Below are 24639 nucleotides of genomic sequence, written 5' to 3'. Positions count from 1 at the left end.
TGTACATGTAGATGTATGTATTTCAAAATATGATATAGAAATTACATAAAATAGGAAAATCTATAGAATGTTTAAATAATACCACCAATAAGCTTTTGATAATATTAGATTTCACAACCTACAAATGTAAAAGTATACATTCTTCTTTTTGCCTATGAAACATTCACAAGAATGAATATGTACTTGTCCAGGAAGAATGTCTTAAAAATTCTAAAAGACTTGGAATTAAGTAATTGTTTAAACTAAATAGTTTATGAGATACATGGAAATTCATATTTAAAAGATGATTCACTAATTCCACATGAGGTCCGGGTTATAGAAAAAAAAGAAAGATGACTCACCCTAACTCCCTAAAAGAGTAACTATTTAGAAATTAAGAAAGACCGTTGTAAAGCCCTAGAACAAACAAAAGAAGTAAAAATCTGAAAGTAAAATTTTTTGGCTTAAAAAAAAAAAAAATAAGTGGAGGGTAAGAAGGATAATACTTCACCAAAAGCTATACTTTAAAGATGAGCAAAGTGATAAAAGCACAGGAGAGTGTGTATATATTTTATATATATATATATATATATATATATATGTGTGTGTGTGTGTGTGTGTGTGTGTATACACACATCAATTTGTTTTATTTATTTATTTATTTACTTTAAAGATGAGCAAAGTGATAAAAGCACAGGAGAGTGTGTATATATATATATATATATCTCTATATGTGTGTGTGTGTATATATATATATATATACACACATCAATTTGTTTTATTCAACAAAATTGGCATTTCAATTCCACTGGCAAAGAATGTTTTTAATAACTGATCCCAGCATAACTGACTATCCATCCATAAGAAAACAAAAGTAGACCTTCTTCATAACATATTAAAATAAATTCTAGCTAATTAAATATTTAAACGTAAAGAGAAAAACCATAAAAATATTCGAAGAAACTTTTAAAACTTAACTGTATAATCTTGGAATAGGTGAGACATCCTGGAGTAGGGCAGGAAGCACTACATACAGGAGCTCTGGCCTCAAGGAGTTCACAGTCTGGTGTCACAATAACGCAAACAAATATGTTAGAGTTAGGGGTCCACTGTGTTAGTTTTGGGGTAGAAACAAGAGCTCTGAGGGCCCAGAGTAAAATTCCTGGCTCTATGTTCCAAGGTGGGCATTAGGGAAGAGTTCGCAGAAGGAACACTGTGAGCTGGATCTTTAAGGATAAAGAGGAGGCTTCTAGGCGGTGTATGCAAAGGTGCAGACTCATTAAAGGATCTGGTATTTCTGATACTAGTGAGAAATTCAATGCAATCCAAATGCAGTGAATGTAGATGTTGAAAAGAGACCAATTTGTGAAAGAGCTTATATGCAAAGCCAAGAAGTTTCAACTCAACCTCAAGGTAGGCTGTAAGCAGGAGTGCTTTATTTTTTAAAAGGTAACTTTGTGGAGAATGAATGAGCAAAGCCATGGTGGTAAAGGGAGAAGTTAAGAGATGGTTAAACAGCCCAAATTAGAAAAGATTAACTCAAGGGGCACATGGGTGGCTCAGTCAGTTAAGCATCAGACTTTCGATTTTGACTTATGATCTATTGGTTGTGAGATTGAGCCCTACATACAGCCTGCTTAAGATTCTTCTCTCTCTGGGGTGCCTGGGTGGCTCAGTCGGTTAAGTGGCCGACTTCGGCTCAGGTCATGATCTCGCGGTCCGTGAGTTCGAGCCCTGCGTCAGGCTCTGTGCTGACAGCTCAGAGCCTGGAGCCTGTTTCAGATTCTGTGTCTCCCTCTCTCTCTGACCCTCCCCCATTCATGCTCTGTCTCTCTATGTCTCAAAAATAAATAAATGTTAAAAAAAATTTTTTTTAAAAAAAGATTCTTCTCTCTCTCTCGAAAAAAAAAAAAAAGATTAATTCAAGATACCATAAGAGCATAAAAGTGCTCTAAGAGTGGTCATTTTTAGAGTAGAAAAGGGTTTAGAAGTAGATTGGACACAAGAATTAAAAAGTGAAGCTGAGAAGGAGCTCAAGTTTTCTAGATTAGGAAGCTGGGGGTTAATGATGCCTCTGCTGGGACAAGAAATACAGAAGATGCAACAGGTTTTGATGAGAAGGTAATTAGTTCAATCTTCGACTAATGAGAAATATCTAACTGGAGGTGTTTGGTATGAGTTGAAGATATGGATATTAAAGGGCCAAAGTTTTAGACTAGGCTATATCATCAACCTATTGATGGTAATCGAAGCTACGGTGATTGTCAGGTCAACCAAGGAGAACATATACTCACGTAGAGAGTGAGAAAAGATGGGCTGGTTAAGACTTCTAATTGCCTACCTCAACATCTATTCTTCTGCTCCTCCTTATTAACAGAATCCTAATTTTAATTAGGATAGCCCTATAGGAAGCTAACAGTCAAGGTGTCTCAGCCTCTCCTGCACCTAGGTATGTCCATGTGACAGAGCTGTGGCTGGTGAGACATAAGTAAAAGTGCTGTATGGAACATCCAGGAAAGTTCCTTAAAAGAGAGAAGGTACTCCATTTCCCTTCTGTCTTTCCTCTGTCTTCCAGATTGCCACAGGACATGGTTTGACAGGACATGAGGTAAATTTGAAGATGAAAGCCATTTGTTAGGATGATGGCTTCCTGAAGATACTTAGGAGACATATTACTATATACTTTTTTGGGAATAAGAAATAAGTTTCTGTCTTATATAAGCCACATGCATCAAACCTAATCCCAACTGATAAAAATTAGTATTAATGTTACTGTAACAAGAAACTCCTACATTTAAGGAGTGGGTAAAGAAGGAATTGCCAGTTAAAAAGACTGAGAGGGGTTACTGGGTGGCTCAGTCAGTTGAGCTTTTGACTTCAGCTCAGGTCATGACCTCACCATTCATGGGTTCGAGCCCCTCGTCCAGCTCTGTGCTGACAACTCAGAGCCTGGAGCCTGCTTGGGATTCTGTGTCTCCTTCTCTCTCTCTGCCCCTCCCCTCTTGGTCTCTGTCTCTGTCAAAAATGAATAAACATTAAAAAAAATTTTTTTAAATAAAGAATAAAAACCAAAAATCAAGAGAAAAATGCAGATTGAAGAGGTAGGGTGGGGACAATAACAGCAGATGTTTAAAACATGTCAAGCAGGAGGAGGTTTGAATGTAGGATGTTAAATTTAGAACTACAAAGCCCTTGTTGACTTTAAAGAGAGAAATTTCAAGAAAGCAATAACAGTGAAAACCTAGTTGGGCTTCCATCGTGAATGAGAGTCAGAGGAACTAAATTAATATTTAATTTTGGGAATAAGGGAAATAGAGCAATAAGTTAAAGGCAAAATGGAAAAGAGATGCTTGGTGTCTTTTCTTACAACTAAACTATATCTCCAATGATCCATGATTCTGTTAATATTGGCCATTGTTTATTACATTAAAAGAGGTCACCCATTCTTTGCCAATAAACTCAAAGCCTTCAAAATAAAAGAGAAATGAATGGCCTTTTGCATTCAGAGTCACTTTCATTTGGGGACCTCTGTCCATAATAGTAGGACATTCTGGAAAATAAAATACTTCCTACTCTCAACTCAAATGCTAGGCATGCATATGTGTGAGTGTAAATGGGGCAGGTATAGAGGTGACATGGAACGCCCACATCTGAAATAAATGAAACTTCTTTTAATTCTTTTTTAAAATTTTTATTTACTTTTGGGAGAGAGCAAGCGGGGGGCGGAGCACAGAGAGGGGGACAGAGGATCTGAAGCAGGCTCTGTTCTGAGAGGCTGACAGCAGCAAGCCCACGTGGGGCTCGAACTTTCGAACCCTGAGATCATAACTTGAACCAAAGTTGGATGCTCAACTGACTGAACCACTCAGGTGCCCTGAAACTTCTTTTATTTCTGAAAAAATTCTTCTCTGATTATTCTAATATTTGGAGGTGTATTTGTATCAAGGATTTTTTAAATGTTTGTTTCTTTTGAGAGAGGCAGAGAGAGAGAGAGAGAGAGAGAGAGAGAGAGAAAGGCAGGAAGAGAGGGAGACAGAATCTGAAGCAGGCTCCAGGCTCTGAGCTGTTGGCATAAATCCGACATGGGGCTCAAACCCACAAACTGTGAGATCATCACCTGAGCTGAAGTTAGCTCCTTAACCAACTGAGACACCCAGGCACCCCAAGGATTTTTAATTGCATGTAAGAAAATGCAAGAATTCTGGGGCTTCATATGTGACTCATTTGTAAGCCACTGTGTTCATCTTCTGTCTGCCCTCCAGGCTCTGGCCCCTGTTCCTTTACTGCCTGCCTGCTTGCTTCCTTCTTTCTTTTCTTCTTCTTCTTCTTCTTCTTATTTTTATTATTTTTTTTTTTCTAGGATAAAGGAAGCTGTTACACTGGGGTAGAAACTGTGCAAATGAAAGCAACGTGCCAGGGGCCCAGGGTGCTAGGAATATTTTAATACCTTTTCAAATGTAAATGGAAACTACTTCTCACTAGAAAGAAATTTGAGTTAAAGTTTGGGGGCTGGAGGGTTACCTGGGTGGCTCAGTCGGTTAAGCAAGGTTAAACAACTGACTCTTGATCTCAGCTTAGATCATGATCTCACGGGTTGTGAGGTTTGGGAGATGGAGCCCTGCATCGGGCTCTGCACTGCCTACTTGGGATTCTCTCTCCCTCTCTCTCTCTGCCCTTCCCCTGCTCGTGTTTGCGTGATTTCTTTCTCTTTCTCAAAATAAATAAACATTTAAAAAAAAAACGGGGGACAGGAGCCAAGTCCGCGAAGAACAATGATAAAACTGACATCAAATAAAATACTGGCCAATGTACATATATTGAGTTTATGAATTCAACATATAGTAATAGTATTTTTTGAATGCTTTGTAAGTATTGAAAGGATTTTAAATGCATTTTTTTCATGCCATGTGTTTTTGAAAGAAATCTGTTAGACTCCAGGGAAAAAATTAAGTAGGCGTTATGGTCTTCATTGAAAGGCTAAAAAAAACAGATTTCTATTACTATTAGGAAAAAATGCTTCTCCTCTCTTCCTGGATTTGCTTGCTAACAGAGATGATGAACATACTTCATAATCTGTAAGTTCCTCTACAAAGTGCAGCCATTGTTTAATTCAGTGATTTGTCACTTAAAGTATCGGTTTCAACCTATTCATACAAAATGGATGAAATAACTTTTTTACTTTACAATGGCCCTTGAATGGTGCGGGAGAGGAGTTCTCAAAACAACACCCTTAAGGGTTGCAGAGAGGAGCATCCATCTGACCCCTTCTTCATGATGTATTGAATGTTCCTTGGTGTATCCTTACAGAAATGTTAAAACCCACGGAGCTACTTTAAGGGTAAAAAAAACTCATATAACTTTATTTTTTAAAGTAGTAAAATGTCTCAGTTACATTTGGATACAGTACAAAGAATAATAAAATAGCACCTGTGAATTTTTTAATAGATTGTAAAGAATCTTGACTCCTTTATCTTCCTTACTCTTTCTCCACTTCACTAAACAAAGAAAACCGATTACTCTCACTTCTGCTCCGAGTGGGTCACCAGGGGCCTGATTTTCATGCGAACAGCCCTGAGGGAATAATCTGCACCTCTGAAGGGAACCCAGACCACTCCATTCTCAATCTCATAAGGACTGTTGTTCCTTGGGTCATAGGAGCCCCCAGGGTAGTAGATGCCATTGAGATTGGCTGCTTGGCAGCTGTTGTACCACCAACCTCCTCCGTAGACTTCTGCGCAGTTCTCTTCCCACAGGTCTGCATCCCTGTCATAGGTGCTGAACTGCATGCCAGCATGAGAAGTATACTCTGTTCCTTCCTCTACGGAACCCTCAATCAGAGCATCGCCTGCTGTGCCCTCATAGGAGGAGACCTGCAGGGGATAGCCTTCTGCCTCAGAGCCTACCCTCAAGTGATATTCTGCATAAGCCAGATTCCCAGCCCAGTCCTCTAATTCAACCCGAAGGACAGAGCCCCTCAGGGTCAGTAAGTGGAGGTATTCATTGCCTAGCCAGAATTCTCCTTCCCCCTTGTCATCCAGACTGCCGAAACCTCTCTTGTAGTCTTGCCAGGTCCGGTTAAAATTCAGTGATCCATCCATTCTTTGCTGGATCAAAAGCCATCCTCCCAAACTGGTCTCTTGATCACAATAAACAGAAAAAATCTTACTGGATCCGGGTAGCTTGATATTGAAAATACCACTTTGGGCACCTGCAGGATGTGTTTGGAGGACATCATCACAGTCTAAAAAAAAAATTAAGCTGGTTGGAAGAAGTTACTCTCATTTAACTTTACAAAGATAGGCATGGCCCAGATTAAATGAAGGCAGATACTGCCTTCCTTTTCCTTCCTTCCTTCCTTCCTTGCTTCCTTCCTTCCTTCCCTCCCTCCCTCCTTCATTCCCTCCAGGGGGAAAGGATGCACCTACACTGAGATGGAGATTAAGCAAGTAAGCGACATTTATACCTACAAATTGCAAGGGAGATGTTCCTCAATGGATTTGAAATTTTACTTGCACGTACTGATAATAGCAAGTAACCAGCAACAATATCTAAGCATCATTTAGTGCTAACTTGTTTTTAACCTGACCTTAATGTCAACTGAGACACACACTTAAAATATGATTAATAAATTGGGTGACAATTCCAACAGGACACATTTTGAATGGTGAAAGAATTCGGCTAAACAAATTTAAAATCGAGTTTCAGAGGGATTCATTCATTCATTTAACATGTTATTTATTGAGTGATGACTCTCGGCACTGTTAGGCATTTGGGAATACAGAGATGAATAAGATAGATAAAGTCCCCGCCCTCCTGGAACTTACAGTCTAGTGCCAAAAAATAAAAAATAAAAACAAAAAACCAAAAGGTGTCATTTCTATAAGGTGTAATAGAGGGCTAGGGAAGAAGTTCAAGGTGCTATGGGAGGCACTGCGGGAATAGCGAACTTAGTCTAGGGGGTCAGGGAAGGCTTCCCCAAAGGAGAAGTGTGGATACCTCTGGCAGGGCGAGCTCTAGCATGGCCTCTTTTGGTGGTATATGCTCCTCTGAGGACTTCGTGTTCCGCTTCACTTCCGGCCTCACCTGCCACTTTAAAGCCCTTGCTTTCAAATGCGGAGTCTCCTCTGGTGTAAGTCTTACTAGTGCTTACCAACTGTTTGCTGTGAGTTGAAGTTTTACCACCGGAAGGGAGCTCGTGTTCCCCTAAGTGCGTGAATATGTCAGATTCCGAGCCCATACTTTCAAACTCTCTTAAGGTAGGTGTGAGTACACTCGAAAATTTGCTTCCAGTTGAGGCAGATTCAAAGAAACTCGCCAAGTCAGGGTGTCTAGAATGGAGATCCCCTAGGCTACCAGAAAAAGCATGGGACAAGTCACAATCAGAACCATCTTCGGAGTTTACCACTTCTTTGATCACTTCTTTGCGACCATCAGGACCTATAACTGTCTTAGTGACAGTTTTAGAGCATGAACGACGAGTGGTGGTCGTGCTACCAGAGGTGACCTTCTCATTACCAACAAGAAGCTCTTTATCTCCTTTAGAAGTGACCAGTTTGCCCGTGTGGTACTCTTTCTTTGTCCCTGGAGATATACTTCCTGACACATCTTCAAACGTGTCCCACTCTTGCTTGGTAGGCCTGGTGTCCCCATGCCCTAAGCTATCTGGCCTAAAACTTCCAGGCTGAGGAGTTCCAGAGCTCCAAGAGCCGCCACTGCCAGTTCCAGTGCTCCCAGAGCTCCAAGAGCTGGCACTCTCCGTGTGCCAAGTACCCGCACTGCTAACTCCAGAGCTGCCGGCGTTCCAGGTGCTGCCACTGCCAGGTCCGGAGCTCCCGGGGTTCCAAGCGCCTGAGCTTCCAGGTCCAGAGCTCCCAGGGTTCCAAGCGCCCGAGCTTCCAGGTCCGGTGCTCCCAGGGTTCCAAGCGCCCGAGCTTCCAGGTCCGGAGCTTCCAGGTCCAGAGCTCCCAGGGTTCCAAGCACCTGAGCTTCCAGGTCCGGTGCTCCCAGGGTTCCAAGCGCCCGAGGTTCCAGGTCCGGAGCTTCCAGGTCCAGAGCTCCCAGGGTTCCAAGCACCTGAGCTTCCAGGTCCGGTGCTCCCAGGATTCCAAGTGCCAGAACTTCCAGGTGTGGAGCTCCCAGGATTCCTAGGGCTTTCAGGCACTGATCCCGTTCCATGCGCTACAGAGTCTCCTGGGGCATTCCCGTCTGTACCAGACCTCTCTAACGTTATTTTCATCTGCTGCGTTTCCATGAGTGCCTTCCACTCTGCAGGGGCCTTCTGAAGCTGGTGCTTGTACTCCCCAGGAATCATATCTGGAGCTGTGCGCATTTTCAGCTGTGGTAAATATTGCGTATCTCTAGAGGGAAGTAAGTCTTTGGCAATGACTTGCTCAAGTTGCTTCTGCTGATCTTCGTAGTACTTTAGATCTGTCCTACGTTCTAAAGCCCTACTGCACGAACCTTGGCAAGATCGGATCTTAATATCAATGTCCACCTAGAGAGAGGGGAAGAAAGATAAAGAAAAGAGGCAGATATAAATAAGGAAAATTATGTCTATTGAGTTCTTCACATTTAATTTATTTTTTGAAAACTGGTTTCATTTCTTTACTTGGAGACCTACCAATCAATTCTGTTTTTCATTTATATCATACCCTCAGCGGAAGAGATGTGGGTATTGTAAGGTTTGCCTGGATAAGCAACAGGAGCTATTTGGATTCATCTTAGTCTTAAAATAGATAAAGAGTAAGGTACTATTCCCTCTGAAAGGAAACACTAATGAATTGAGCCTCAGTGAGACTCAGATTGAAGATTCAGAGGCACAGTGGTGTCAGAGCTTTGCAACAAGACAAGCAGGGATTTAATATTTGCTTTTGAAATTTACTGTCTATGTATCCTTGGAAAATGTACTTAATATCACTGAGCTTTTTTTTTTTTTTTCATCTGTAGAGTGGGGAAATAATACCTACTTCATAGTCGGATAATGGATATAACACCTTGCTCTACATACAGTAGACATTCAATGAATTTGCTTCCTGCTATTCAAAAACAAGGAAATTCTGGTGGCAGAGCCACAAAGTTACTCACCTCCAGTCGTTTCATATCTATCAGTTGATCCCTGACATTTTTCTGCAGAAGTTGGATATGCTGTACTTGTTCCAAGACTTTGCGCTTCAGGATCTCAATTCTGCTTCTCAGATCTTCTGACACTTGGCTAAATGTATTATCATTGTCTGAAAAAAGAAAATATGGATATTGAAGTATCTGCCAAGTGCTTTGCTTATAATAGCCAGTAAAGAAGGAAACTTGCTTATAAATATCCTCCCCTTTTAACAATAATTTGTTCTCTGGACATTTTATTTGCAAGTTCCAAATCTGTTAGGCATTTTTAGACAATGTTATGTCCTTTAGTCATCCATGGCTGTCAGTTAAGATGCCCTACTAGCAGTTAGTCATTCAAATAGATGCAGAAGAAAAAATTTGGAATTTTAAAGATGTAATTAGGAGATTAAATAGTTTGATCACATTTCAATTATTTCATCATATCCTTAGCCAAGAGACTTAAACATATTCATGGATTTTCTTACTGAGAAGTTTTTCTTCCAACCTATCCATTTGAAATTGTTCCTAAGCTTTTTTATTTACTTATTTATTATTATTTTTTTTAGGTCAACATGATCATTCACTTGTCATTATTGTGGTTGCACCATTGGCATTAAATTAGTTAAGTGTCTTCTAAAGATATAGAGAATTACAGCAAGGCTTCAGTAACTGGAGCCTCAGTAAACTTGCTTCCCATGCCCAGAGGAAATCGAGTGTTTCCTAGTCCTAAGGCTTAGTCATAGTCCTATGAGAAAGAACATGGCTCTATATTTTGAATTAACCAAACCAAACAAAACATAAAGAGCTTGGTGGAGTCTGTGGATTGAACTCCTAACTCCATCACATGATAGCTTTGTGTCCTTGGTTGAGTCTCATGATCTCTGTTTCCTCCTCTGTAAGATAGAAACAAAAATATCTACTCAAAAGGTTGTGCTCATCTTATTTTCAGTATATACTCTTAAAAAAGAGCACACTTAAAGTCTACTCTTCACTACCAAATTCTGACTTTGTGACTGTAAACAATTCTAAGCTAACCTTTTTTATGTTATAAAAATAACAAAAAGAAGCCCCTCCTTAAAATTTAGGAATATCATAAAGGCACGTGTTTCTATCTTAAGTACTTTGGGATAAAACTGAAGTTGCCATAAGGAGACAGAATATTTATTTAGGGCTATTGTTGTTTTGTTGTGTGCTATAAAGTGAAAGCACCAAATCTGTAATGCTTACTGTTACCGGTGGCAAAATCCCCTCTCACAAGTTCCATTACATTCCCTGTCAGTGAACTAGAGTCCTTATTGTTCTTCTGATAATCAAATAGTGAATTTTTGAGCTTATTAATTCTGTTTGTAAAATCTTGATTGACTTCATCGATTAACCCTTTCATCCTGCAGCCAGAAGGGCATTTGTAGTTCTGGAAGTGAAGAGAAAAAAATTACATTAAAGGTCTGTATCTTGGATCCAGTATAATTTTGAAGGTTTCCATGCAGCCCCCATTGCTCCCCCCCCCCGCCCCCACCCCAATATCTTTAGATCATCTATTGACTTAAAAGTAGTTTAAGAGGACTAGTCATAGGTCATAGAGAAATACTGGAATGAGGGTTCACTTAACCATAAAATAGCCACCAGAAAATCTTGAGGCCTGAACATGCAACTAAAATCCAATCTGTTAATCCCACTAATGACCTAGAGTTTGAGAGGTAATTTAAATAGTGCTTTCAGAGTGAAGTTGCTTTCCATTTGTCTTCTTTAATTTGGCATGTAATGAGCTATTAGATTATTTCCCACTGGAAAAGTTTTCTGGGACCTACTGGGCCAGCCTGTGCACAATTCTAGCACCACAGGGAAATTTCTCCCACTCCCTATGCCAACTGCTCACCCAGTCTTCATCAGAGCAGAAGGGCCAGTCTGTCTCTTTGCAGGCAGAGTGATGTCCTTCCACAATTCTTGGGCCACGCACACCTCCTCCTTCAGCTATAAATTCACCTTCCTGGACATTTCCAGTCTTTAAGGATTCATTCATACACACAAAAGAGAACAACATTAGGCAGATAGGAGAAGACACCAACATGCCTGTAAATCCCAATTAGGGGGAAGGTTCTTACAGAGATTAAGAACACCAGTTTGGGGCATCTGCAAGCTTCAGAAATCAAGCTTTCTTCGATTTTGACCGAAAACCCTAACACCCATTTCATGGAGTTGCGGGAATTAAAGGAGATAAGGTGAAGACATTTTTTAACTGTGTTTGAGACAAAACGAGCATTTAATAAATGGTAGGAGTTTTAAAGGATTTATTATGTAAGGAAAATTATTTGAATCTACAAAATTAGTTAAAATTTACATTTTCTCTATCAGTAATGTCTACAGATAGAAAGATAATTGAAAAATTCAGAGTTCTTTATCCTGTAATTTCTGTTTCAGTAGGAAAAAAAAAACAAACTATCTTAGCTTAGTGTCTCCTTCAAGTTTCTACTTTGACCCTATGGGTCTATTATTTGAGCAAATACATACCAAAGATACAAAGACGGCCAATTCAGACTGGGAAATGTTTTTTAGGTTATCCACTCATGTAATAAAATTTCCTTTTTATTTGTAAAGAAAAAGAGTAGACTGAAAACAAAAATAATGGTCCATAGCTGACTTTTTTGAATACCTTCTAATTAGAAATATAGATTTAAAAATTTTCTATGGTGATCTATGAGATAAAATAAGACATAAAAATATTCTTCCAGGGGCGCCTGGGTGGCTCAGTTGGTTAAGTGACTGACTTCGGCTCAGGTCATGATCTTGCAGTTTGTGAGTTCGAGCCCCGCGTCGGGCTCTGTGCTGACAGCTCAGAGCCTGGAGCCTGTTTTGGATTCTGTGTCTCCCCCTGTCTCTGCCCCTCTCCTGCTCATGCTCTGTGTCTCTCTGTCTCTCAATAATAAACATTAAAAAAAAAAATATTCTTCCAACAGGACTTTGTATCAGTTAACATGGGTTTTAAGTTTTAACTATGTTTATTTTGTATCACCAACTTACAAGGATTTTGCTATAACTATTTTAATCTCAGATAGTTTATTCTTTTTTTTTTTTTTTTAATTAATCTCTACACCCAACCCTGATATCAAGAGACACATGCTCTGCCTACTGAGCCAGCCAGGTGGCCCAGAGATAGTTTATTCTTATAATTAGTTAATATTTGCTGTCTCATTTGAAAAATAATAATAATAATAATTCAAGCAATCAAGGACAGTTTATTTTAAGGAACAAGTATAATCTCTTTAAGAAATAAAATTATGAATTCAAACATACTTCAAAATAAAATGGTACAACAATAAAGACAAGCAAAAATTAAGTATTTATGCCAATAGGTAAAAATAACCAAAAACGTATGCATTATCCAAAATAACCATGTTCACAAATGAGGTTAGTCTTATTTTCCATAAAATTTTCTACTTATTAGTTTACTATAAGGAAGACAATTAAGTTAGAATCCCTCCTTAGTTTTTTCTACTCTGGTAACAGGATATGAGTGGTGAAGAGAAAGAAATAAATTGGAATAATTCATAGCCTGAAAGTAACAAAGTGTCTTAAACACATTTGTCACGTTTTTATGAGACCAAAGTGTTTCAAAAGCTTGTAAATTGAAGTCTTCTGTTCTATAGATCTCTGGAGTCAAACTTTAGAAATTATTGCAATATTTAATAACTATTTTAAAAGATTGCTTCCCAAAAAGCATCTTGCCTTCTCAGTTACTCTCTTCTGATTTTGCTATGTCATATGTTTTCAAAGACAACTAATTTGCTTTTCTTTTTTTCTCAAGAAACATAAAAAACACCTTTCAGAAAAACTATATTAAGCCACTGTTCTGCTTATTATGGACAAATAGCAATAAATTAACAATTAGGTTTTAAAAACTCTTATCAGAGGAATGTTTTGTTCTGTTACCTAGCATTAACTATCCTAAGTCTTTATTGGAACAAAGATGGCAAAGATTTCTTCCCTTCAAACAAACAATGTTGTAAGACTGTGTTTTACAGATGCTAGAGTTTCCCCCATGAATTTCTGTACTTTGGTCCAGCTAAGCCTCCCTCTTACTCTTGAGGTCTCTGGCTCATCTAGGAACTTGCCTCCATGGCCTAAAACTGATAAAGCTAACAGTGTGTTAGCATACATAAGCGTGCTAGGACACACAGTGTGTGAGGACATACATAAGGCTGACTCAGACCTGCAAGTTCTTTGTGGAATAAACATCAGAGAGAAAACAAGAAGAGAAAATAAAGGTGACCATACCCAGACTGTGCCCACCACACTCAGGGCCAGGCAAAAGATCTTCAGGGAAAACATCTTTTCTAAGGGTGGGGCTGAGTCTTGAGGAGCACTCCCGCTGAAAGAAAGGAGGACAGCCTCCACTCCTAGTTCCCATCGTATTTAAATCTGCAAGGAGGTCTGATTAATCATTATCTTTGTCCTGTTTAGACAGTCGATACGCACTCCTACATCCCTTGCTCCTTCTCTAAGGTTGGTGTCCTAGAAGTTCTTGCTCAATTCTCCCAAGCTTGTTTGCTTTTGATAAGTTGTTGCCAAGGTAGAAGCAATTCCAGGATGATCTCACGTTCCAGGAACAGGATGACTTCAGAAATGCAAAAGGAAACATAGGAAGCCGTACCTCTATACTTGAGACTTGAAAAAGTACGGAGAGTGGCTGAGGCAGACTAGCAGTAGCCTGTTGTGAACAGAGTTGGCAAATGATGTTTCGCTTTATGTAGGAATTATGGTTGGATGATCTGACTTTTAAAAAATTACTTTGGTGACAGGCTGTCCCTGCAGTCTTTCTGTAAGTTACCTTGAACAGATTAGTTTCCTCCATCGAAAATGGTTAAGACAGTAGCCCCTGGAACCAAACATCTTAGGTCCATAATCTCAGTTACACCATTTCCCAGCTCTGTGCTTTTGGACAAATTACATGTTTTTATGAAGAATAAATGAGTTAATCCTTGTAAAGCCCTCAGAGCAGTGATTGCCACATAGTAAGTACTGGGTCAATGTTAACAATTATTGAAGAACATAAAGTGCATGAAAAATATCATTTTCTTTCTGTGTCTATTCCTTTGGACTTGCCAGTTTACTTTCCCTGCTCTTCATCTTCATGTGAAAGTTTTCCTTGGCCAGATTTAGCAAGCAAAAAAAACAGGATACCCAGTTAAATTTGAATTTCAGATAAACAACAAATGCATTTTAAGGTAAGTGTGTCCTGTGCAATATTTAGGATGTATTTATACAAAAAAAAAAGTTTGTTATCAGAAATACATATTTAACTGAGCATCCTGTCATTTGTCTGATGAGCCTACCTTGCCTCAAATTGTGCTTCCTATGTGAAGTCAATTCTGATGATAGTAATAGTTAATATTTATTGAGTGTTTGCTAAGTGCCAGGCACTGTGCTAGAAAACACTTTACAGTGTACCTGATTTCATCTCTCCAATTGAAAGCAGTTTCTTGGGGTGCCTGGGTGGCTCAGTCAGTTGAATGTCCGACTCTTGGTTTCAGCTCAGGTCATGATCTCACAGTTCATGGGATTGAGCCCCTTGGGTTCAAAAGAAAATAAGGGAAATTATAAACTACTCAGATTGTGGGTAGATCTTAACATAGAATTGAATGAAAAAAATAATAAATACAATGAAGACCTTAGCAGTGTTTCTCTCTTTTTTTTTTGTAGTTTTTTAAAAAAAAATTTATTTATTTATTTTTTATAAACTTAAAAAAAAAAAAAAAGAAATCTACTCATGAGAACATTAAAAAAAAAAAAAAAGCAATCTCTTGTTCTTCCATAGTGCAATACTTTGAGGGGACCCTAGAGTCCCATCCAGGTTTTGGAAGGCAGTGATTCTATGGAATGTTGTAGTCACAGGCAATGACTGAACTGGCAAAATGCCAGGCATGGATAGAAGCTGGAGGCTTGACCTCTTTAGATGATTTTGTGTGCTTATTGAAAGTGTTCCACTTGGGAGGTGTGCACAGTCTATGGAAGAGAACACCCTGGTGGGCTTCAGGTGACTTAGTTGAACACAACCTAATTGAAAGTAAGTTAAGAGAAAACAGTCTGACTGAATGCCACTGCTCTGGGCCACATCAGGGCATTTCCAAGGCACCACCTTTAGCTTTTAGCCTTGCTGTTCCACAGTTCCCTCAAGTATCTGCACATCCAGGGCTCTTCTCAGATGACACTTTCTCAGAGAGACCTTCTTTAACTAGCTAACACAAAGAGCAGCCATACCATTAACCCAGTTTTGTTTTACTTCATAATATTTTATCACTACAGGATAATGTATATTTGGGAAGCTATTTGTCTATGTCTCCTTCGCACTAAGCTTCATGAGGCCAAGGCACACTGCCTAGTGCAAGGTCTGGTGGAGAGTAAATACTAGTAAGTATTTGTTAGAGGAATGGAAGGCTGTCACAGTGGCAGCACAGTATGGCGGAAGAATAATGGCCTTTGCAGAGAGTGAGATATGGATTCTAGCTAAGTGACATGGACAAACTAAATTCTCTGAGCAGTTTACTTATCTGTAAGATGGGGATGGCAATATTTATATTGCAGAGTTGTTTTGAAGATTATGTAACATGGCATATATATAACATGTTGGATGTACACAGTAGGAGACCCAGAAATGGTAGCTTTTATTGTTCCTAGAATGTCCTAGTGCCACAGAATTGAAAGTTCCCGTGTTGTCTCTCAGTACCAGAATTTCCAGTAGGACTGCAGGACTGGGCACCAACCACGCTGGGCCCTCCACCCATGTATTACAACCTACGGAGAAGCAGGTTTTGCTTCACCAGGAAGCCATGAAGACAAACAGACAACAAATAATACAAGGAGTACCATTTTTTTTTATTAAAAATTTTTTTAATGTTTATTTTTGAGAGAGACAGACAGACAGACAGAATGTGAATGGGGGGGGGGGGAGGCAGAGAGAGGGGGAGACACAGAATCTAAAGCAGGCTCCAGGCTCTGAGCCTGATGTGGGGCTAGAACCCACAAACTGTGAGATCATGACCTGAGCTGAAGTCGGATACTTAACCGACTGAGCCACCCAGGCATCCCAAGGAGTACCATTTTTTAAAAGCATGTGACAATAAGGATGTCTTTACAAGTATATAAATTGTGGGCAAAATCTGAGAAATTTCATTTCTTAAGCCATAACTTCTATAGTATTGTATTTTTCCCAGAGATGACTATATCCTAATTTTTTTAACACCAATGAGAGGGATTATTTATCCTCTTGAAATTAATATTATATTCCACAAATTACAATTATTTAATTGCAGGGATTCATATATTTGCTATCCTGTAACATCTGGCAGGCCTGGAATGGTATATAATGTATGTAAAAAGAATAGAAATTCTACAGCTGTCATTATGTTTCAGGGCTTTTATTTTTTAACGTTTTTTGGTAAAATTTATTTTTGAGAGAGAGAAAGAGCATGAGTGGGAAGGGGCAGAGAGAGAGGGAGACACAGAATTCAAAGAAGGCTTCAGGCTCTGAACTCTCAAAACTTGCGCATGAAGAGGAACATATAGAGCCATTGTGTAAACATAACAAGTACAAACCAAACAAAACAAGACAAATCCTCAGCTTCCTTTTGAGTGAGATATTCGTCCTTCCCTGGGCTATATCCCAGGGAAGTAAGAGAACATTTCTTTCTTTACGCATTTATTCTACGTGTATTGAATTCTCAAGGCAGTTCACTTATTCCTTCATTTGTTTAACTGTAATAACCATTTACTGCATACCTACTACTTGTCAGCCCTGCATATGCTGTGTTCTTGAAATAGAAAGGCAAATGACGTGTGTATAGTTTTGTACCTAAAATTGGTGAAGAAATCAATATGTAGCTAAGAAGTTAAGCCATATAAAATTGCCATTGGGGCGCCTGGGTAGCTCAGTCGGTTAAGCGTCCGACTTCAGCTCAGGTCGTGATCTCGCCGTCCGTGAGTTCGAGCCCCGCGTTGGGCTCTGGGCTGATGGCTCAGAGCCTGGAGCCTGCTTCAGATTCTGTGTCTCCCTCTCTCTCTCTGCCCCTTCCCCATTCATGCTCTGTCTCTCTCTGTCCCAGAAATAAATAAATGTTAAAAAATTTTTTTAAAATAAATAAATAAAATTGCCATTTTTGTAGGTCCAAATGATAAATATGTGCAGTTTCCCATGGTTTAACCTAATACAACATGAAAGGAAAAATTCTGTGATGTGTGTTCAAAGTACTGTTAAAATACAGAGCAGAGAATCATCTCTGCATTATTTTCTGTTACATTTTGTATAAATGTTCCTTAAGATATCTGGTTTAATTCAGGTCTAAAAATTCAAGATGCTTCTGAAAAATATTCGCTATGTCTTCTAGCATAAATCTGTATGAATCTGTGTGCATTTATTATTGTCCTAATAACCAGAAGACAATGTTGCTTTGACAGGACATATTTTATCAAAACAATATTAAATGCACAGTTAGAAAGTACTAAAATTAATTTCTAAAATTTGAAACCCTTGGATTGTAAAAATTTAGGCAATTCTGGTACTTCACAATACTCTTTCCGGTCCTCTGCCTCAGGTTTTACAGCAGTGACTAATCTATAAAAGAGTCACTGGAAAACACTGGCAAGGCTGCTTAGCTTTGTGTATCTGATCTTCTCTCTTTGTCTCCTGCATTTCAGGGCTATTGCAAAAGTTTGTTTTTAACCAAGCTGTTTACTGTGAAAGGTGAATGAGTTGTTGATGATAACATGTAGGAGTAACTAATGGCACTTTTACTTTTGGAACTTATCAGTACCCTGATGGTTCCAAATAGTTTCCCTAGCAATTATAGCTCTAGAGAAAAGATGGGGATTTCCTTAAACACACAGAAATGATTCTGAACTGGATTTATAAAACGGAGGAGGGGGCAGGGGAAGAGCTTTCCTTGATCTTTGATTCTGTCACACTGCCTTTCTCTTTAATCTCCTTCGCCAGGAAAGAAATCTACTGTATTTGTGAAAATTGAACTGTTTCCAGATTAATAGCCATGTAATTGAATAGTTTCTTGGTATTTTTGAAAGTAAATTTTATAATGTTCCAATAATAGATTAATAATTCTCTCTTTGTTATGTTCTAATGCATTATTCTCACAGTCTTCTGCTTAAGCACTTTTAATCAAGTTTCCACTAAAGTAGTTCTGAGTGTGTGTATGTGTGACACGTGTGTATGTGTGAGTGAAGCAGAGAGGGAGGAAGAAAGAGAATGAGAAGAAAGGAGGGAGGAAGGGAGGGGAAGGGAGAAGGATGAGTGAAAATGAGGCCCCTGAATTTTTCCCATTGCTTTACTTCTTCTCATTTTTTGACTGTGTTTGTCAATTAAATAATTCATTTTCAAGATAAATTAATTTTACTTATGATGTGCTTTACTAAATTTTGCTGGATGTATCAAATTGTTTGCCTTGAACATGCATTAAAATATATAAATACTATTTTTGAAAAGTTAAACCATTATACAAATGAATAATCAATTGATGTGTTAATATCACCAACATGGTTTCATCCTAATGTCATACACCTTAAATCCATTAAATTTGGCACACTTCTCTGCCGATTTCACTGTGGTTCTGTTAGAGATTAGCAAACAAGATGTATCAGTTGGTACTGATTTAATAATGATCTACTGAGATCTGGGGAAATAGCATTTGTAAGGAACTTAGATGTTCCTTAGCAAGAAATTATATGAAAAGTATGAGTAAATTTAATTATCAAGATCAATTTAATTCTTGGTGATTCCTATTGGAACCTATTTTAAATGGGTCTTTCTACAGTAAAACCAAGGCAATTTGAAGAACGCATTTGGGTAAATTTTTGCTTAGATAAAATTAAACAAAAAATTACTGAGAATAACAGCAGAGAAACTCGAGGTGGAGAATATACTCCTCTAAACAGTCGATGTCATGAAAAACAATATACCAGAATATACTCCTCTAAACAGTCAATGTCATGAAAAACAAGGACAAACTAAGAAATGGTTACAAAAGTTGACTAAAAAGTGGCAACTAAATGTAATGTTGTATCCTGGCTAGGATCCTGGAACAGAAATAAAGACGTTAGTGTGAAAACTGGTGGAACAGAGGGGCACCTGGGTGGCTCAGTCAGTTAAGTGTCTGACTTCAGCTCAGGTCATGATCTCCTGGTCTATGAGTTTGAGCCCCTGGTCAGGCTCTGTGCTGACAGCTCAGAGCCTGGAGCCTGCTGCAGATTCTGTGTCTCCCTCTCTCTCTCTGCCTTGCAGTCTGTCTCTGTCTCTCAATGTTTATAAAAATAACCATAAAAAAATTTATAAAAAAACTGGGGGAACAGAATAAATAGCGTGTGACAGGTAGGGAATAAGAACTATTAGAGTTGGTTTCTTAGTTTTGACAAATGAATCATGGTAATGTCCGGTGTTAGCATTAGAGGAAACTGGGTGACAGGTACAGGGGACTGTCTGTAGTATCTTTGTAACTTTCCTGCAAAAAAATTACAAAATAAAATTATAAAATTTATAAAAGTTATTACAAAAGAAAAACATTGCTAAAAAATAACAGCAAAAAACATTAAAATTTTAAAATTATATTTCCAGACTTAAATGATGTTGGATTCAAATCCCATGCAGCAATACCAATCTTAGCAGCAAGAAAACAAAACAAAACAAAATAAAAAATTTGTTTTTGTTTTTATTTCTGAAGCAATTTCATGTGTTCTCTCATTTGACCTTTACCATAGCTTTGTGATGTAAGGAGAGCAAGTTAGGAAGGAAAACATTGCCAGTCCAAGGTCTCTTAAACGTTAGGTCAAATTTTTTTTAAAGTCACACTTTAACTATTTGCCCCTGAGGATTTGAAAGAGCCACTTTCATCACAGAGTGGAATCTGCCCTGCTATGTTTATTGAGGGGAAGTCAACACTTAGATTTATTTAGGGAGGTTTCCCATCCACAGCAGGTCATTTTGTGCTTTCAAAGTTGCCAGTAAAAGAAAACCCGTGAGAGGATGGGAAATGAGAGTGAGGGCCAAGAGTACTGGAGTTTGGATTTGGGAATCTCATTTTTGACCTAGTTGTAAACCTGATTAAATATCATGATCCAGAATTTATCTCAGTTTGTACCTTCAAATATTTCCCAATTAAATTGAAACAAGCAAGAGCTTGAAATTGTGCCAGACAGCCTTCCCAAAGTCTTTCCAACCTGACACAGAGGAGTGTTCTACAAGTCAATGGTCAAACCTACTATGAGTACTCGTAGTTGGCCATGGCTATCGGGCCATTGGGATCAAGGCTTATGTTTATGAGACTGATGACTGTATGTCTTTAGTTTGTTTGTTTTTCTCCTTAAGAGAAAAAATATTAATACTCTTCTGGTGTGTAGACCATTGTTGGAGAATGACTATGATTTATGTACACTCTTATGGGATCAATTAATTCTCTGATAATTTCCTCTGTCCCAGAATAATAAGTGACTCTCTGAAGAACCAATATCATGGAGCACCTGGCTGGCTCAGTCTGAAGAGCTTACAACACTTGATCTTGGGGTTATGAGTTCAAGCCCCACATTGGATGTATAGATTACTTAAAAATAAAATCTCAAAAAAAAAAAACAAAAAAAAAACTAAGAACTAATATCAAGACTATGTTCTCTGACCATAATGCAATAGATTTAGATATTAATTAAAAATAGATAATTTTAAAAAACCAAGTAATATTCACTTTATATGAATATGTTTAATTTTCAAAAGAAAATTAAGGGAAATTATAAAATACTCAGATTGTGGGTAGATCTTAACATAGAGTTGAATGAAAAAAATAATAAATACAGTGAAGCAGTGTTTCTCTTTTTCTCCTTAGCAGTGTTTCTCTCTTTTTTTTTTTTTTGTAGTTTTTTTTAAAATATTATTCATTTATTTATTTTGAGAGAGAGAGAACACGAGCAGGGGAGGAACAGAGAGAGAAAGAGAGAGAGAATCCCAAGTAGGCTCTGTGTTGTCAGCACAGACCCTGATGTGGGGCTTGAACTCAAAAACTGTGAGATCATGTCCTGAGCCAAAATCAAGAGCTGGACACTTAACCAACTGAGCCAAAGGACCATTTTATTAAATATCTAAACAATCACAGACCTATTAGATTATAAAATGAAATAAAAATAATTACTAGAAAAATGAAATTTAAAAAAGGATGTATAAAATATAGGCCCAAATTTCTATTATCAGATTCCAAAGATATAAAATTACATTTCAGTGACTATAATCAGAGCAAAGATAATATAGGAAAAAATGTTTATACATTAGAAAATCCTTAATTTTTCTACCTATCTTAACATGGACCAGTCACAAAGAATTTGGGGACCAGCCAGATAATACTAATTTATAACACAGTGCCTTTTATATAATTTAAAAATACATAACACAAAAGAATAATTCATGATTTATAAGAATGTATGCAAATAAACACATCAAATGAATTGAAATAATTGTCTATTAAGGAGACAAATGGAAGAAAAGGAAGTTTGAATAAAAGGATCAATCAAAAGAATGACCCAGCACAGATGAATGAGAATAGTGTACCAAGATTATGATTAACTCAGTCTCTGCCTCTGAGGGATACACACGCCCCCCCCAAAAGATACCTGAAACAATCTTTTCCATATTCTTGGTCTCTTTATCACCAACTTATTATTATCCATCTACTGTATCTCCTCTTACTATTTTTAATTCTTTCCCCTTCCCCAAACACTCTTTTGGAGCTACATCAAACTGATAAAAAACCATCAAGGAGCTATATTCTCCACAGGGTTACATGTGTACTTTGTTTTTCACTCTTATCAGCTGAATAACTAAAGCTCTCTACCATAAACACTTTGGCTAGTTTATACTGGTTAGAGTCCAGAGTCAAAAAGTTTAGATCTGGTCAAGTTCCCTAGTATGTTGTCTATACTTAATATTCTTCCTTTCTCATTCATTTTCAACCTACCTACAAATCTGAAACATAATCTTTACAACTACTAAGCATAAAGAGAATTGGGAAAAAAAAGCTACAGCACTTCAGAGGTAGATTTGAAAATCTTGATACTTGTTCATGAATGGTTATTCCAGCCTGTTGATGAAAGAACTCTGCCTTGTAGTTTCAGGAACGGAAGTCATGGTATCAGCACACCTGTACAAGACCTTCCTTTTTGGAAGCTTCCCTCTGCAGGGTTTTCAAACAGTGGGACCATGCATGTTTGCTTTGCACTTAGCCTGCCTATTTTGCAGTGACCTGAGTTTTTGCATGTCTGGGAAAGGGTTGAGTAAGTCACCTAATGATTTGAGCTGTGAAGAAAAATAATCTTTGTCTGTGAAGCCTCAAACTCTTCGTTTCACTTAAAAGTAGACTTTTTAAGGTTTGTCAAAATAATCCTTTCTATTTCTATTTATTTGTGGAGACATCATCCAACTGAGTCTGGAAGTATTTTTAATGCTTTATTTCTGAAACTGTAGCCCTTTGATAATTACCATCGAATATTAGTAACTAAACAAATAGGATTTTGTAGTTCATCTGTTTGTCTCCATCTCATTGGGTTTTAAAATTAACTTTAAATTTAATATGTACTCATTATAGCAAATCAAACAACACAGAGATATATACAGAGAAAGTTAGAATCCCTTCTCTACCAATCATTCAGCCCCCCTCTAACAACCATTGCCGGTTTATCCAACATGCAGACCAATACATATTTGGGACACTCCCCAAAACAGGGAGCTCTGAAATGTTTTTGAAAGAATGTTATAATTGATATTTTAGAAGAAGCACTGAGTAAGTGATCATTTGAAAAATCAGAAAAGATTTTGGACTTCCTTATATGTATTTTGTGTTCTAGTATGTTTATTAAATTTTACATTAGATTGGTTGGGGAGAATAAATATGTACAAAGAATATGTACATGTCAAGATTACATTTTGTTCAAAATGTATGCATAGATACTTTTTACATAATTATTCTAGAATTTTTTTTCATCTTAAAATTTCACTTATTTTGTAAATGTTTCCATGTTTATACAGAGATATTATACTTATGTAATCATTGCATTCGATTCAATGCATTGCATTGACTAATAAATCATCTTGTTCATTCTTCTACTGTGAAATATTTTCTATATGTTTCACTTATTAGCTATATGGCTATATTAAATTTCTCTACATGGCTATTCTTCAAAAATAATTTTTTGGGATAAATCACTGAAGTGATATTATTACAACAAAACTTACGGTATTAATCAACTCTTCTTATCTATGACCAAATTGCTCACCTAGAGAATTTTATAGATTCACAAAGGGAATGCAGTCTTGTATGCATTCTGAGTTTAAAAGTAGTTTGAAGCATGACGAGGTGGGAGCAGGCAAGGTTGAAGGCAAGATGGAGGAGAGGAAGGAGATGATTTCCATTATCCTGGTAGGAGATGTTGTATGTCCCAACTAACATGGTGGCAGGGGATATAGAGAAGGAAATGAAAATAACAAATATTTAGCAGGTGGATTTGGCAGGCTTGATGATATGGGGGAGGAAGAACAAGGAAGACTGGAAGATGAGTCGCTGGGTTTTTTGGAACTTGAGAACTGGATGGAATAGAACAGGTTTGGGAGGAATAAAAATACCACTATGTGCAGTATCCCCACTATCCAGAACCGTGGCTAGTACAGAGAAGGCATTCAGTAAATGTTAATTGAATGAATGCTTCAGGCATACATAAATGAATGAGTGTTGCAAACAATGAATCAATTTTCTTATCCCAAAGCCTCACAGGTATTTGGTTGTATACCTTAGAAGTTGACTTACTGTTTTTAACTCCTCATTAGGATGTTTAAAAATCAGGACTCATGGGGCACCTGGGTGGCTCAGTTGGTTAGGCAACTGACTTCTGCTCAGGTCATGATCTCACAGTTCGTGATTTCGAGCCCCGTGTCGGGCTCTGTGCTGACAGCTCAGAGCCTGGAGCCTACTTCAGATTCTGTGTCTTCCCCTCTCTCTACCCCTCCCCTGCTCACACTCTGTGTCTCTCTGTCTCTCAATAATAAATAAATGTTAAAAAATATATAAATAAATAAAAATAAAAATCAGAACTCATGAAAACAAGGAAGTGAGAGAATTAGGAAAGAAATTGTGGAAAGGAAGAGAATCCAAAGCCAAAGCTGAAGACTACAGAACAACTGGATCTTCCTCTCATAAAATCATAAAATCAGTTACTTTCCGTGGTCAACTTTATGCCAACTTATATAGACTTTGCTATTCCTTACAGAAAGTTGCCAGTTCCTATCTCTGGCTGCTAAAACCTCAACATCCCAGGATCCAGCATGAATCATGGCTCCATTCCACTCACCTCATCAGTTACTAGGGAGGGACAGAGCAGAGCATGCCCTAAAGCTCTCTGTTCTGAGTCACATGCAGTCCTCTCAGGGTGCCCACATCTAGCTGCAGGGTCTGCAACTAAACTTTTTTTCTGGGATAATTCCCAAACAGCCTCATATGTCCAGTTGTACTTTGGGTCCCATGAACTTTAGTTGTG

General features: G+C 38.0%; 1 protein-coding gene across 1 annotated transcript; it reads right to left on the bottom strand.

Annotated features, from left to right (window-relative positions):
- Nucleotides 1-5320: 5320 nt before the first annotated feature.
- FGA (fibrinogen alpha chain) lies at nt 5321-13474 on the bottom strand. The gene is made up of 6 exons (XM_019441216.2): nt 13351-13474; nt 10955-11080; nt 10306-10489; nt 9064-9209; nt 6976-8473; nt 5321-6220 (listed from the first exon to the last, which is right to left on the bottom strand). The coding sequence occupies exons 1-6, from the start codon at nt 13402-13404 to the stop codon at nt 5499-5501; spliced, it is 2730 nt and encodes a 909-aa protein (XP_019296761.2). The 5' UTR covers nt 13405-13474; the 3' UTR covers nt 5321-5498.
- Nucleotides 13475-24639: the final 11165 nt, after the last annotated feature.

Source organism: Panthera pardus, unplaced genomic scaffold (assembly GCF_024362965.1).
Source record: "Panthera pardus isolate Hobbes unplaced genomic scaffold, ASM2436296v1 HiC_scaffold_13, whole genome shotgun sequence".
In the NCBI taxonomy this organism is placed as follows: domain Eukaryota; kingdom Metazoa; phylum Chordata; class Mammalia; order Carnivora; family Felidae; genus Panthera; species Panthera pardus.
Note: the sequence above shows the minus strand (reverse complement) of the source record. Positions and strands in the feature narration are given on the sequence as shown.